The sequence below is a fragment of the Blennius ocellaris genome (genome assembly GCF_963422515.1).
Source record: "Blennius ocellaris genome assembly, chromosome: 2".
NCBI classification, from domain to species: Eukaryota; Metazoa; Chordata; class Actinopteri; order Blenniiformes; family Blenniidae; genus Blennius; species Blennius ocellaris.
Genome location: NC_137651.1, coordinates 11124270 through 11138618, shown reverse-complemented (window position 1 = coordinate 11138618; position 14349 = coordinate 11124270). Strand labels below are relative to the sequence as shown.

Here is a 14349-nt window from a genome sequence, read left to right as displayed (position 1 = left end):
AACAGATGAATGTGCAGATTCTCCGGCTGGGCCCCCGAGAGATGATATTATTAGCAGGCGTTACCAAATCAAAGATGCACTGTATTGTCAACTGATGGGGTTTGGAGGGGGCAAAAAAAATATTTTCCGAACTGTAAAACTGCCATTTGTTTTGTTTATAATAAGCAGCAACCTCGGAGGTGACGGAGGTTTGTGAAGATTTGAAATGTGACCGATGTGTCACAGCCTCACGACCCAAGGTATTGCCGTGATCGAAAATAGACATACTGAGTGCAAAGCTGACTCACAAGTAAAGCTGCAAGAATAGATTTTTTTTTTTTTTTTTTTTTAATGTTAAATGTACCGTAGTCATTTTGGTTCTGTACCTGTCTTGGGAATGTTACTCCCTAAATTAATAGCAGATTCTCTGTGTCTTGACTGCCTGCAACAAGAGAGAGACGTCTGAAAAGGCCGTGCGGATCCTCCCCGAGGCCCAAAAAGCTTTTTGTGCTTCGGAGCATTGCCGATTATGGGGCCAAACTTGGACGTGTGCTGATCAGTGAGGAAGGAGGACAAATGGAGGAGGAGCAGCTTCGCAACATGTTAGGAAGTTCAAGAATTTCAGGAAACGATGTAGTATTTGCCTGAGAATTAGTGAACCTTCAAGTCTCATGCGGAAAGCAAAAAAGTACTCGTGGGTAAATTGTCCTACTCCAAGCTGAGACACTTTTTGTACGCCCTACAGCTTTTCCTCACTTTTTCCAAGTTCTTAAAAAATATGTTCTGTTGTGGATTATTAACACAGTGGTACCTCAAGCTGGCCGCTTGCCAACATCCCCCCCCCTCCATTTAATCTTGGCCTCACACATTGCAGACTTGCTGATATGATGGGCCCAGACATCAATTCCGCAAAACGAGAGCAGTAGGGAAGACACGGAAACACGACACCCAAGTATGCTACAATTGTTCCCCAGAGCGCCGTCGCTCCTGAACCACAGGTGTTTATTTTACACGGCAGTCTCCTTTCAGAAGCTCATTTTGTAATAGCAATAAAAGCAGAGAGGACTTTTCTCTGCAAGTTTTCAATTCCAATGCGGGAACTTTTTTTTCTGCGAGGCTCACTTTCACACTACGGGGTTTCTGACAAAACGACGCAAGGCCGAGGGACACGACCAACCCGACACGAGATCCACCGATAAAGGCTCTGGATGGCTGCTGGCTCTATTGTACTGGCGGTGCAACTCTGCGACCGAAGCCCGAGGGGTATTGGCGGGGATTCAAAACCTTCACGAGAGTGACGGCAGACGCAGGATTAGGTCAAGAGATCAGGCGAATGTTAAAGGTCGAAGAAGTTCATCGTTTAACGTTTCAATCATTTTAAATGCACTAAAATGACACGGCAAGTAAACAACAGAAACAATTATTTGATGAACTCTTATTCAACAACCGCTACGACCAAACATTTACCATCGTCGATCGACGTGACAAATGATTTGACAGTGTGATTATCAGGTAAAATATATTAATAGTTTAACCCAACCTGTGCTTTCAACGTGTAGGTTTTCATTGGGATGGATTTTCTAAGCAAATAGTTTCGATGAAACAGTATCACAGTAGTCTGTAACCTAAGATGCAGCTTGGTGTACTAGTGTTGGTCATATTAAACAAAGTATTGCTCTGATTTGGAAAACTTCTATCCTGCAAGTTTACTTAAAAAAACAACCAGCACATATCAAACCGTTTGTGGCAGTAAAATGTCACATTTGACATTGTCGCTGAAAGGCTTTATGATGTGTGGTGTGTTTTCTAATAAAGTCCCATTTGAATGTCTAGGTAAAAATCTAAGTTTTATAAACTGGAGGGCAAAGATGTGAACCAACAATGAGAATGGAGAAGGAATGAAAGAATGTACCAAGTACCTACTAGTAAACCCCCCCTTTTTTTAATATCATGAATGATAAAGAACATAACGGATACTGAAGAAGCTGGAAGCAGCAAATGTTGAACAAACACTTTCAATTATACTTTGAAAATTAAGATTTTGTATCTGTACAACTTGGGAAGATAAAAAAAACCCCATTTAGATACAATTTTCCACAAAATAAAAAAAAAAACTTAAGTGATCACCTAATCCTTCTTTATCAAAAGCACAGCGAGTTGGACCTTTGGAACTGAATCTACAAGATAAACGTGTTTGATAAATGCTCTAAACACACACTGGGCATCCAATCTCATGAGCAGACCCGACTGGCGGGATCGGACTTTGGCCCCCTCTAGAAAAAACGGCTATAGATAATTTACATCCAACACGGCCTGGCATTTGCACTGGAAAGGTGCAAGTAGGCGTCGACGGTGCATTTGAACTTGAGGTGAATATGAAGCACCGCCGCCGTTCCTGCATATTAACCTTGTTGCTCATGTGCTTCCTCGTACAGCCCCTCCCCCCCATCCAGGCCTCTCACAGCACTGACCCTTTCCTCGGCCTGGCCGACATTTATTTTTGGTTATAAACACAAACAGACCAGTACTCTTAGTGGACAAGTCTTACATCCACACCGTGACTACGAGGCTGGCAGTGGTGCAACTAATGCAATTTGCCATGTTATCAGATCGCAGCAAACTGTGGCGTCACAGAACTGCAAGCAAACGCCAGTAATCACACGAGGACCGGAGCTCTGTTCACTAATCAGAGTCCATTGTCCACCACACATGAAGGGGTGAGTCATGGAACAAACGGACCCCCCCCTTCTCTCTGGACAACGTGAAAAGAATAAGAACACGGCATAAAATAACTAGTTGCATAAAATCAATTATATTCCGACAACAACATGTTGAATATAGAAACAGAGTTAAATAATGAGCAAGGAATTTTTGCAACAAGTCAGAAATCATCATCACTTGGTGGCCGGTGCAGACGGATTGTTAGACTAACCAAAATGTGAAGAATTGAAGTTCTCATTTTGAGACGACGAAGGACATTTGCAATTGTCAATACATGAATTCTGTCTGAAGATGATAATCATAGTCATACCTATTAATCCGTCCTGCAAAAAGGCAAAACAAAGAGACTCGAGTTAATGGAGCAAACATATACAACAGCCACAATATTTGTACTCTATATTTTTTGGGCTACTTTAACTTCTCTGCTAAATATTTCAATTAGGACTCCATCAAGGTTGGTTTTTTTGGTTTATTTTCCAAACAAAAAAAACTTGGTAAAGCTCTCGCATACTTTGAGATAAACGTTGCATGAAGGTAACAAATTAAAAAAGCGAAAACTTTCATTGTAACCTTAAAATACTGAAGTCCTTGTGTCAACACGGTACAGGCCAAGCTGTGTCCTGAACTTCCCCAGAAGTGTTTAATAAACAGGAACCTGCTGCAGTAAAAGAAACGGCACACCTCAAGGAGTGGTGGGATTCGACACAATACTGCACAGGACAGGGCTTACACAGTTGCAAAATGGGTGATGTTATTATTTTTTTTTTTTGTTGAGTATTTGCACTGGTTTGAAAAATGGGTGGGAACACAGGTGCCGTATGCCTGAGGACTGACCTGATGGCAGCATGGGCTGTAAAAGGAGAAGCTTTGAAGAAAGACACAAAAGAGGATTTTGCAAGAAACACCAACACGTGGACACGCCTCCCAATGTCCAAACGTTTATATCCATCAGAAAAAAAAACAACCAACACATTTCCATTGGCTACTCTGCAAATATAGCATAATGGCAGTGCATATTGTAGACCCAACATCAGCTCATTTAGGAATGGATGACGTGTGATACATGCAACCAACTTAAGGCGGATTAATTTAACAAACGTGTTGAAACGGGCACAATAAAAACAAAAAAAATGGGCGGGAGGAATGGAAAATAATTCACACAGGCAAACATGCAGGGACATAAAAATATTACCATGTCTCCAGGGATCCTTGGGCTCCACTGCTCCAGAGATGATATCGTCATCCGAGGGAAATGTCACCCTTTTGCCACTTGGTTTGTGTGCATCGTCCCCCTCCTGGACAGACGGATACAGCCCAGCCTGGTCGGTCCCAGCAGCCTCTGCGCTGCTCGCTTGCTTTTCGTCCGACTGGCTTTCTGCCTCGCAGGCAGCCGGCGCGTCCCGAGGCGAGCACTCCGAGTCTAAGGTATTGTCAGACAACGTGCCAACGTTTGCCGAGTCGGCCTCCAACACCCCACTTTCCTCAAGGCTTAGATCCACACCCATGTCCATGTCGCCGCCATCGTCCCCTTCTGCCCCCACAAGCTCCACGGGACCACTGGCCGCAGCGTCCTCCGGTTGGCCCTCCTCGACGTGGTCGTTAGAAAAGATGGAGTCGGTGGGATTCGCCACGGCGTCCGGGGCGCTGCTGCTCGTTCTGTTCCCGTTGACCTCGTCGATTTCAAGAGTGTCCTGTGCCGAATGGTTGTCCTCCTCGGCAGCCTGGAGGTTGTCGGTGAGCTGGGGCATCTGGTAGGTTTCAGAGGCCTCTGTGGAAACAAGGTTTTGCTTTTCCGTGTTACCGTCTGTCATCAGCTCAGATATCCGGGGGGTGATCCCTTCTGTGCTGTTGGCGGTGTTGTGGTCATCGTCCACATTACTTTTGGTTTTGACATTGCACAAATCTAGACACTGTTCTTCGATATTCATGTTGTCATTTCCAGTGAAACTCAAAAGTCTTAAGACTGCACCAACTCAGCTCAGATACCGACTAGACCTGGGAATATGCCCCCCCTTTTTTTGTCTTACAGCAAAAAACAAACTGTGCTCTTTTTAGTGACTAAACCCGACTGAAGTGCAATGAGACAACTGTATTCTGAATGATCTGTAGTGAGTGTCCAAATGACATTGGTGTATCCCCTTTAAAGTGCACACAAATAAACAATAGGATAAATATGTGACAGCTGTGTGGGAAATATAGATGCCGCTTCAACAGCTATCCACGTTGCTCAACGACGATGTGCAGGTTGACAAACCACTTTCAGAACTTCTGCCCACTCTTGTCCTGGTGCTCCGAGCTGAAAACGCTCCCTGGTCGTCAGTACGTTGGATTTCGTGGGAGCCGACAACGATCACCCGACACAAAACAGGTCCACTCAGGGAGCCTCCATTACGCGAGCACCGTGAGCTTAGTGCCCCGACACCGATTTATCGGCGTGAATTAATGCGAGCTATCGCCTGCCGCTAGCGTGCTAAACTAGTTGTCCGACAATGACGTCCAGGCCCGTGTGCAGTCGCGTGCCCGCTTCTTCGTGTGAGCCGGTCCGCTGGTAGGCGACAAAGTCCATTCTTCCGTGGAACGTGAAAAAGCAAAAAAAAAAAAAAAAAAAAAAAAAAAACTGCGTCCCGACGGCGGCTTCCCGTGTCTTCAGCCTCTGTCGTGCATCACAAGCCTCGACCAGCGGCGGCGGAGAGGAAAAAAACAGGCGTCACACTCCGAGCGATGAGCATGTTTCGGTGGCTAAACGTTAGCGCTCGGGGAAAATCGTGCCGGCAACAGCACGTGCCCTCTGCGGGCGGTTCGGATAATTAACAGGATGTACGGAAGATGTTCGGCTCGCCCGGGTCTCCTGGGTGTCCCTCCCCCTCCTCTGTCTCTGCGGGAGAAGACAGCTGGAGCGCTCTCAGTGTTACCTTCGCTAGCTTGTTGAAGTCCAACAACTGTTTGTTGTTCACACGTCTTACGTGATGACGTCGTTCTCCCCGCAGGGCTGCGTTCAACACGCGCAGTGTTCCACGGCGTTTTTTAATGGTTCGGAGCAGGGGCGTCACGACTCATCTGAGTTCGGGGGGGCCACATCTTTTGATCTTCTCAGGTGGGTCAAACCAGGATATTAAAACCTCCCTACAGACTTTTATTTAAGAAACAACAAACAATAGACTTACATACTCTCGTTGAGGAAAACAGTCATTCCTAAATGTCAAAAATAAACAATGAACATCCTTTAAGAACATGCCAGGGTGGGACATTAAAGTCATTGTGTCAATAATAAATGAATCATCACTAAAACATCAAAGTCAAAGTGCCAGAGGAAGAAAGTCAAAACAATGAACATACAAGATCAATGTATAAACAACAACAGCAGCAGCAGCAGCAGCAGCAGCAGCAGCAACAACAACAACAACAACAACAACAACAACACAGTCCCTCAATTTCTGCAGTGCTAAATAATCATTTTTAAAAAGCAAGGAAATTATGGTTACTTTTTTCATTTGGAACAGTGGATTTGATAATTCACCAAAACAATAAATATATTGATAATGTCAGCTGTAGAAGAGTAAATCAACCATTACAAAAAACAAACAAACAATTAACCCTTTCTATGACACTAATTGAAATCTTTGGAAAAATTAACCCTGTTATCAGAGAGTATTATTTCTTTTCAACTTTAATGCTCATGTGGAACAAAATTCCTGAACACATGAGGACTGCTGGCACACTAACTTCTTTTGAAATCCTTAAAACACTATTATCTGCTCAGGCTTTCCAATCAACAATAGATTTGACTTATTTTAGTGTCTTAAGTTTTGAATTTTGTTTTTTCTCCTTTTATGCTCGACTTAATCTCCTTGTTTTAATGTATTTAATCCTTGTTAAGCACTGTGAATGGCATTGGGCCAAATGGGGCTGTATACTTACCTTACCTTACCTAGCTTTTAAAGTCAGGAAAAAAAATTAGATACAATTATGTTATTTGTATTTAATAAAACATTGACACAACAGACAAATATTTAATGTCTTACATCTTAAAAATGTTCGGCAATCTAGAAAGAGGTTTTTGCCCTTTTCCACTGGGGATATATGAATAAGTACCCTGACAGATGGGTATATCAATCGGTGCTATCGTCATGTTGTTTTTACATGGACTGGATTTATCTTTACACCATTAGATACACATGATATAGATTATAGTCAGATAGGGCAAAGAATGGAGATGTTTGTCTTAATATATTCAAAGTATAAGCAGTGGTTTTGTCCATATCTATAATTCTGCACACTTAAAAAAATCCTGCCAAAGCTTCTATGTCAATATCCAGCATCATTTCAATTAGCTTAGTAATAATAGCTTTCCCTGAAACTTGGCATTTTGTTCAACGAACAGTTACCCTACAATTCTATTCTTAAAATGCTTACATTTAATGCCCCATTTATTATTAACCAAGTAAAATTTACTGTGGTGAAATTAATAGTAAGTATGAGTTTTATTGGAACACTGCAGGTGTAATCTCTTCCCAGCTGACAAAACAATCTCCCTTGAACATATGCAGGGAATGTCTTCTTAGACTATTTTGGACCCTCGAGGAAACTGATTTTGGCCCATAGCTCATATGTTTGACACTCCTGGTTAAAATAAGAGCCACATTGAGGGCACAGAGTAATACATAGACTGCTTGTTGCAAACTTCCTGAATCTTTCCAGTCGGGTGGTTTCACCTGAATGACGAACATTCCCGGTATATATTGTACTGCATGTGAAAAGGTTAAGTTCCTCATGATTTACCATAAAACATTTTCTATTTCCATTTATGATGGTACAGACTGAACGTACACATTAGAATTTTGCTCACGATTTGAAAATTAAAAAGATCATTTAAACCATGTCTAATTCAAGGAACACATTTCTGAATCAAGGCAGCCTATATATTTTCTGGGTTAAAAAAAAAAGCCTGTAGGAAGACAAAAAGCTAAAGACCAAGTCAGACATCTGAAAATACCTTCATCAGTCTGAACCAGTTAAATACCAACAAGCAGGTTATTGGAAGTACAATTTACAAACTAGTCTTTGTTACCTCATTGGCATCACGTTTACTTTGCATTAAGTGAGATAAGTCTGGGTTTTGACACAATATGAAGTTGCTCTTCAGAGTGGATATGGAATTGGGAGGCACTTGAAGGAGATCTTCAGTCAGTGTTATATTTTGTCCACCAAGCAAAATTCAAAGGATTTGTATTAACATTTCCCAAGGGATTATGGATACTTCTCTACAGGAAAGAGGAAACTGCATTTCCTTTATGTTTGGAGACTATTTAGCAACCATTAGATTCTTATTTTCCCAGAAGTTAAAATAAGAAAAAGAGCTCCATTACAAATTTGCTAAGACACTTAAAAACCCATTAACTTTAATACAAATATAAAACGCAGACAGTACAAAGTTTAAAACTCTTGAGATTCAACATCTTTCGCATAGATGGCATCCTTCTTGGATTTCTTGGGGACAAGGTCTTGGTGGATATTTGGGACGACGCCTCCTTCAGAAATCGTCACTCCTGCCATCAGGTCTGTGAGCTCTTCGTCTTTTTTCACCGCAAGCAAGATGTGTCGACAAGAAACGCGGAGCTTCTTGTTTTGATGGCTAGCAGTCCCGGCCAGCTCCAGGACTTCAGCTGTGAGGTACTCCAGCACAGCGGCGAGGTAAACCGCAGCTCCCGGGGCCACACGAGCTGCGTAGTTGCCCTTCCGAAGCAGCCTGTGGACACGGCCCACTGGGAAAGTGAGTCCCGCTCTGGAGGACCGGGACACAGGCTCTCGTTTGGATGAAGCCATCTTTCCTCGGCCAGTCATCTTCAACCTGAAGTTAAAGTGGGAAAACAAAACAAAGCTTCAGGGGGTTGCGCTGCATTTTCCTCCCTGGATGTTCAGCCCGGGGCCTGGCTCAGGCCCACGTGAGTAAACGAGGTCAGCCAAAACACAATCCTCACAAAATGGCCCTTGGTTCCGCTCACATAATCAACACGTCAACCTTTAATTGTTGTCCACTCACCTGTACGTGTGCACCTCCCTGAAATGGAGCCAACAGCCGAACGCTGAAGCACAGGGATCTACATTTATAGCAGTCAGGTGGTGCTGTGTTGATGAATGACACCTGGCTCCTCCGCTGCACCTGCTGGAGGAGCTCAACAACCAGGAAGTCATGAGAGACAAGAGACAACAACTCAAGATGGAATTATAAAAAATGTTTTTTGTTTTAGAATGAAGCAAACTTGTTGATGGTAATAATGATTCAAAATGGAAAAGTGAAGTCAAATAGATTAAAGACACAGCACCAAACAGTATATGTATAACATGTGTTGTTGATGATTACACTAAGTAGTCGTATTTTTTTAAAAAGTGTAAATATTTTAAGAGTGACAGGAACAAAAAGTAGTTACTTTAGAAAGAAACTCTTGCTTGAGGTTGAATGGTCTAATTTTACAAGTCACATTTAATTAATGTACAAATTGCTGTAACCTAATATTGTGTTTTTTGTTGCTGTGACAAACTGTATTGTTCAGTCTGAGTAGTTTGTCAGATTTAACTGAAGTTATATCTGCAAGTTCGAAGAAAGCAGGACACCGGTGAGCATTTCTATGGCTGATTATGTTGAAAAAACGATTTGGACTAGTGGCTGGTGCAGGGTGTACCCTACCATACGTTACAGTCCCGTATGATTTTTCCCCTAGAAGATGATTTGGATAGAGAACACAATGCGTGTGACCAAATACTGCACTAAATGCACTGATGATTCTGACGCCCTCAAAGTTGTCGATTTCTGTTTAGTATAACTTCAAGGTTTTATTGAACATTTCAGTTCTTGTAACTCCTTATTCAGTCAACACATACATCCTGGAGTGATGACGCAGATGCATTAATAAACCTTCAGCAGCAGATGGCAGCACAGACCTCAGTTACTTCCTTGCTTGATGGCGTCACGGTTGATCGTCTCTCAACTCAAATGACGTTTGGGAGGCTTATAAATCCAGATTTAGCAATGTTGTCAGCCTTCACTTCTTAATCAAGCGGCGGCTGGGTCTTTGTCCTGAGTGCCTGATGTGTTTACTAAATGCTGTGATGAGTGATGATGACTCGTCTCCTCCCAGTGTGTACCATCTACTATCAACTGTCTCCTTGCATAGACGTGGATTACCAGATCAGGGTCAAAACTCTCAGTCGATCTAGTGAACAAACCAAAGAACCCACGCTGATATTTTTGTGGCGGTATCTTATTACAGAGCAGAAACTGATAACATTATGCCTCCATGTTTATTCATGATTCCTCTATTGAAGAATAAACATTGGGCACATTTTGGATTTATTATTATTATTATTCAACTCCAATTTACACAGAGGTACATGAAAACCACCTCACTCACAGGGAGAACATGCAAACTTCACACCTGATGCTGTCCCAGCGAAAACTCAAACTCCGGCGATGGAAGCGAGAGTGCTATGCACTACAACACCTTGTGGTTGCTGAGCTGCATCACTCAGTCAGTCTCTTTATGAATACTGCCAGTCCCTCCCTGCTCCGTGTGTGAGTCAGCAGTCGGCTCCCCAGGAGCCGTCCTCACCAGTGATGGGCAAATTACTTTGAAAAAGTAACTAATTACAATTACAAATTACTTCTTTAAAAAGTAATTGAGTTAGTAACTCAATTACTCTATTATAAAAGTAACTAATTACTAGGAAAAGTAATTTTTGCGTTACTAAAACAAAGTAATATGTCAAAGAATTTGGCTTTTTAGAAGCATGTTTCACACGCCAGTTTCATAGAGTAGAACAGCATAGAGAGATAATTAACCTTAAACAAATATCCTTTGCTGCTTAGCCGCCGTGGCCCCGTCATGCCCTTCTTTGCTGGAGCTAGCTACTGATGTATTATTGCTGTCGTCTGTGTTTTTTGCCACTAGTTTTGTTGCTGCATGTGTTGTGGTCAGATGCTTCATTAGATTTGAGTTGCTCGCGGCCGATGTGGACAAACGCTTTCCTCCCGGGCATAACGTGCACTTCAAATACAAGTTCTTCCCCTTTCTCTCAACGATGGTGAAGTAGTGTTTATATTTCCACTTGCTAAACGCCGACTTTCCCACTTTATCCTCCTCTTCTGTACTCGCCATTTCTTCTCTGTCTATCACTTTGGTTTTACCGGTCGAAAGTTGTGTGTGTGCGCCGCACAGAAGCTACGTCGGTTTGTGTGTAAAATAAACTCCTACAAGGATTCGTCAATGATGTCACGCAGCTATACATCGTCAAGTCAGTTACTTCCTTGTTCCATCTCCGCAAAACATGACCTGTCTTATCCTTGGTATTTATCGAAACCGTGTTGTACTAGTGTGCTCTCTACTCTGCAGCCCGCTTATGAAGTGAGGAGGAGGAAAGGAAGAAAAGAAAAAACAATAGCCTAGAACTCATGCTGGCTGCAGGCTTTTTTTTTTTTTTTTACCATGATCGCGCTGGGGCCCCGATTTTAGTAACGGCAACACAAGTCATGTTAGTAACGGAAACGGCGTTAGTAACGCTGGATAAAGTAATTAATTAGATTACAAATTACAGAGGAATGTAACGGCGTTACGTAATCGCGTTTATTCTAACGGCGTTAGTCTCAACACTGGTCCTCACTGACTTTAATTTCAGTCTTCTTGTCCTATTTCAACCGAGACGAGTTGACGATTCATTTGCTTCTTAAGAGTTCTTTCTTGCAGCCCACAAGTCCATTTACTTACAATGTGAACAAGCTAAAAAACAAACAAACAAGAATATGAGTTGTGCTGTCATACAACACTGAAACAACACTTGATGACGGTATGTTGAGAAAGAGTAGTGCAGAACCAATTGAGTTTTACAGATCTAGACCTACATATTATTGAGCCATTTAATCACAGAGTAAGTCTCAGTACATCTTTTTAAAACCATAAACAAACTACCAGTGTCACACATAATGTGAAACATAATAGCAATGTTGTGAAAAAAACCCAACACATATCCACTAAACTGAATGTCATTCTTGCCACATGTTTACTTCACAACATTTTCAATGTTTCCTTCTGCTTAATGGCAGCACCGGCTCTGTGATTGTCACCATCCTCATGGATACATTTCAAGGCAAACGGCTTTACAATTTGTCCCCTACCCTATGTACCATCACTGAAAGATGGAGGAGAAAAAGAAAGATAGAGAGAGAGAGAGAGAGAGAGAGGCATTTTGACTGTTCGAATTCACTTTAAAGTATGGCAAAGAGCCAATTGCAAAGCAGCGGGAAGACAAATTAAGCAGGGACCTTCCCAGCAGGTCGTCCTTGGACAGATTGAATGTGATTCTGTTCAACCTCTCAACATCCTCCCGACACTGGGAGGACAGGACGGGACTCACAACCCGTCGCTGAGCAGTTCCCCATACATATGTCTGCAGCCTGACTTTCAAGTTAAAATAGACAGCCAACACACTCTATTGAATGGCCTCCTAATTCTATTCATTTGCATTCAGCTGAGACCGGATCAGTGCATAAGTCTGTAAGCGGCAGTTTTTCATCGTGTGAGTTGTCATCGTTGATACAAGCCATTTATTTTTGGTGCAGGCCTCTTGGGGATCTCTGTCTGGATAAAGGCTAAATGCCTTCTGTATTTATTAGCAACAGTAGCTACTAACACTGAAGTCTGCTGTCTGCAGCCGGGCAAAGAACGGAGATGAAAGGAAAGGCGGAGGAAGCCCAGAAATGATCCAAACACACCGTTAAACTTTGAGATTGAAGGCAAAACCAGACATCTTGGAAATAGATTTGTTTTGCTCGTAGGATTGCCTTATACGTTCGATAACACAGACGATCTCTCGCTTAAATCTATAGTTCTATGAAATCCACGCAAGGTTTTCAGGCCGGCCTTTCTTTTCGTATGAGACAGGTGAACAGGTAAATAACCCAGGCAGCTTCACTCACTTTAGCCGACTGGAGGAGGCCTCCTTCTCTCCTCCCAGAGCAGCAATAAATCTTCAGTTGCGGCTCTTAGGAGGATTGTGCTGTTACTTTGACTTTTAGTTTTTCCCCTTTCCTCAGCTTTATGGAGATGTCAGCGGCGGCCTACAGGAGATTGTTCCCGATCTTCAGAAAGCAATTACTCTTCTACAGTGAGCTCAAGAGGTCAAAGGCTTCTCTCATACGTGCATACACACTCACACGATTGTGGACGTGCTCAAACGCGGAAAGACAGGTGTGACTGTTTGAATCACCGCCAACTCTCACAGGGTGACGACCCACACAAAATGACCAAATCTTTAGAAGTCTCAACAGTGACTGTTCACCTCTTTTAACAGATAATAGCCAATTAATCTTCAGCCACTTTTCCTTCATTCATAAATTTGCAGAGAGCGGTGAAATTAGTGTCATGCAGTGGGGGGGGGGGGGGGGGGGGGGGGGGGGGGGGCATTAAATATGTCCGACCTCTCCACTAATTTGAAGGTAATAAAGAGACAATTAATGCAAGGTTCCCCCCACCCCCATAATGGGACAGTGGGTCATTCTCTGAGTGGATTCACTTTAATTATGAAACAGACCCACAGAGAGCAGCCGGGTGTCCAAAGGTCCCAGGATCCCGAGACACTTAAAGTTTGTCGCCTTCTAAAAAAAAAAAAAAAAAAAAAAAAAAAGGTTGGGTGGCTGTAGGGCTGCTGTGATTGTTTTTCCATGAATACGGCTGCAACAGTCTGGGCTCACTCCCACTAAATGAAAGAGAAGCCAGCTCTGAGAGAAAAAGGTTACTTCCTGAGTGAAATTATGCACATAACACGTTTGCTTTATTTTAATCTAAGTTTTTGTTGAAATTAATAATAATGTCTTGGCTGTGACGCAGCTTAGTGCACTTTCAATTTTAGATATCTGACACAAATGAAATATTTCCCAAAAGTGTCAGACTGTTAATTGGATGAAAGAGCAATAGACAAAAATTCTATTTGGTATATAGTGACAGAAGCCAGCTTAACTGGTTTCAATTGTGGATTTAAAGTATGTGTTTTGCATTCAGTAGAGCAGCATTAGTGCCTGAGTTGCACAGTTACTTTGAATAAGAGGTAACAGTGATTACTTCCTTCTTTGTTTTGTCAATTTGTATTTTATGGCCCTTTTTCAGACCATGTTCAAAGTTAGTATGAAGAATAAAACAATTCATAAGTAGAATATAAAGATTATGTGAAAGGGCAGTGCACATATTATAAAGGTTTAAGTGAAAGTGTTCATAAAAAGAAAGGTCTTCAGAGATGATTTAAAAGTTCTGGCGAGTCTGAGCTCAACAGGCAAAGAGTTCCCAAGTCTTTAATGGCAACTGTCCGGCTGGCCTTTGTCACCAAACGTGACCTCAGCGTGACCAGCAAAGCGTCATCCTTTTTTATCTAAGTGGTCTCCAGGTCACATAGATCCATTCAAATCTTTAAAAAAATGAGTAATAAAAGTTTTTAAATCTATTCTACATTTAACAGGGAGCCAAAGTTAACACGCAAATACTGGCGTACTGCAAAGCGTTCCATATAATATCTGATTCACTGATTAAGTTCACATGAAACTTAATATAATTGTTTTCATTTGTATTTCTTGAAACACATTTTTAAACTTATGACAACAAGAAGGAG

The 14349-nt window shown here is 42.2% G+C and overlaps 2 protein-coding genes across 3 annotated transcripts in view; both read right to left on the bottom strand.

The window, feature by feature from the left end:
• ppp1r37 (protein phosphatase 1, regulatory subunit 37) overlaps positions 1-5248 on the bottom strand; it is a 42744-nt gene extending 37496 nt beyond the window's left edge. Inside the window, exons 1-2 of one of the 2 annotated variants that reach the window (XM_080513515.1) lie at positions 4955-5116; positions 3893-4468 (exon numbers count right to left, since the gene is read on the bottom strand). In XM_080513515.1, the coding sequence (XP_080369641.1) occupies positions 3893-4448 (556 nt within the window). In that variant the 5' untranslated portion in view covers positions 4449-4468; positions 4955-5116. Of the gene's footprint in view, positions 1-3892 lie in introns of both variants that reach the window. The other variant, XM_080513514.1, reaches the window with a different exon arrangement.
• A 2885-nt stretch (positions 5249-8133) lies between these two features.
• Positions 8134-8523, bottom strand: LOC308137381 (uncharacterized protein; the record flags this gene model as incomplete). The annotated part of the gene is made up of 1 exon (XM_080506046.1): positions 8134-8523. The coding sequence occupies one exon, from the start codon at positions 8521-8523 to the stop codon at positions 8134-8136; it is 390 nt and encodes a 129-aa protein (XP_080362172.1).
• Positions 8524-14349: the final 5826 nt, after the last annotated feature.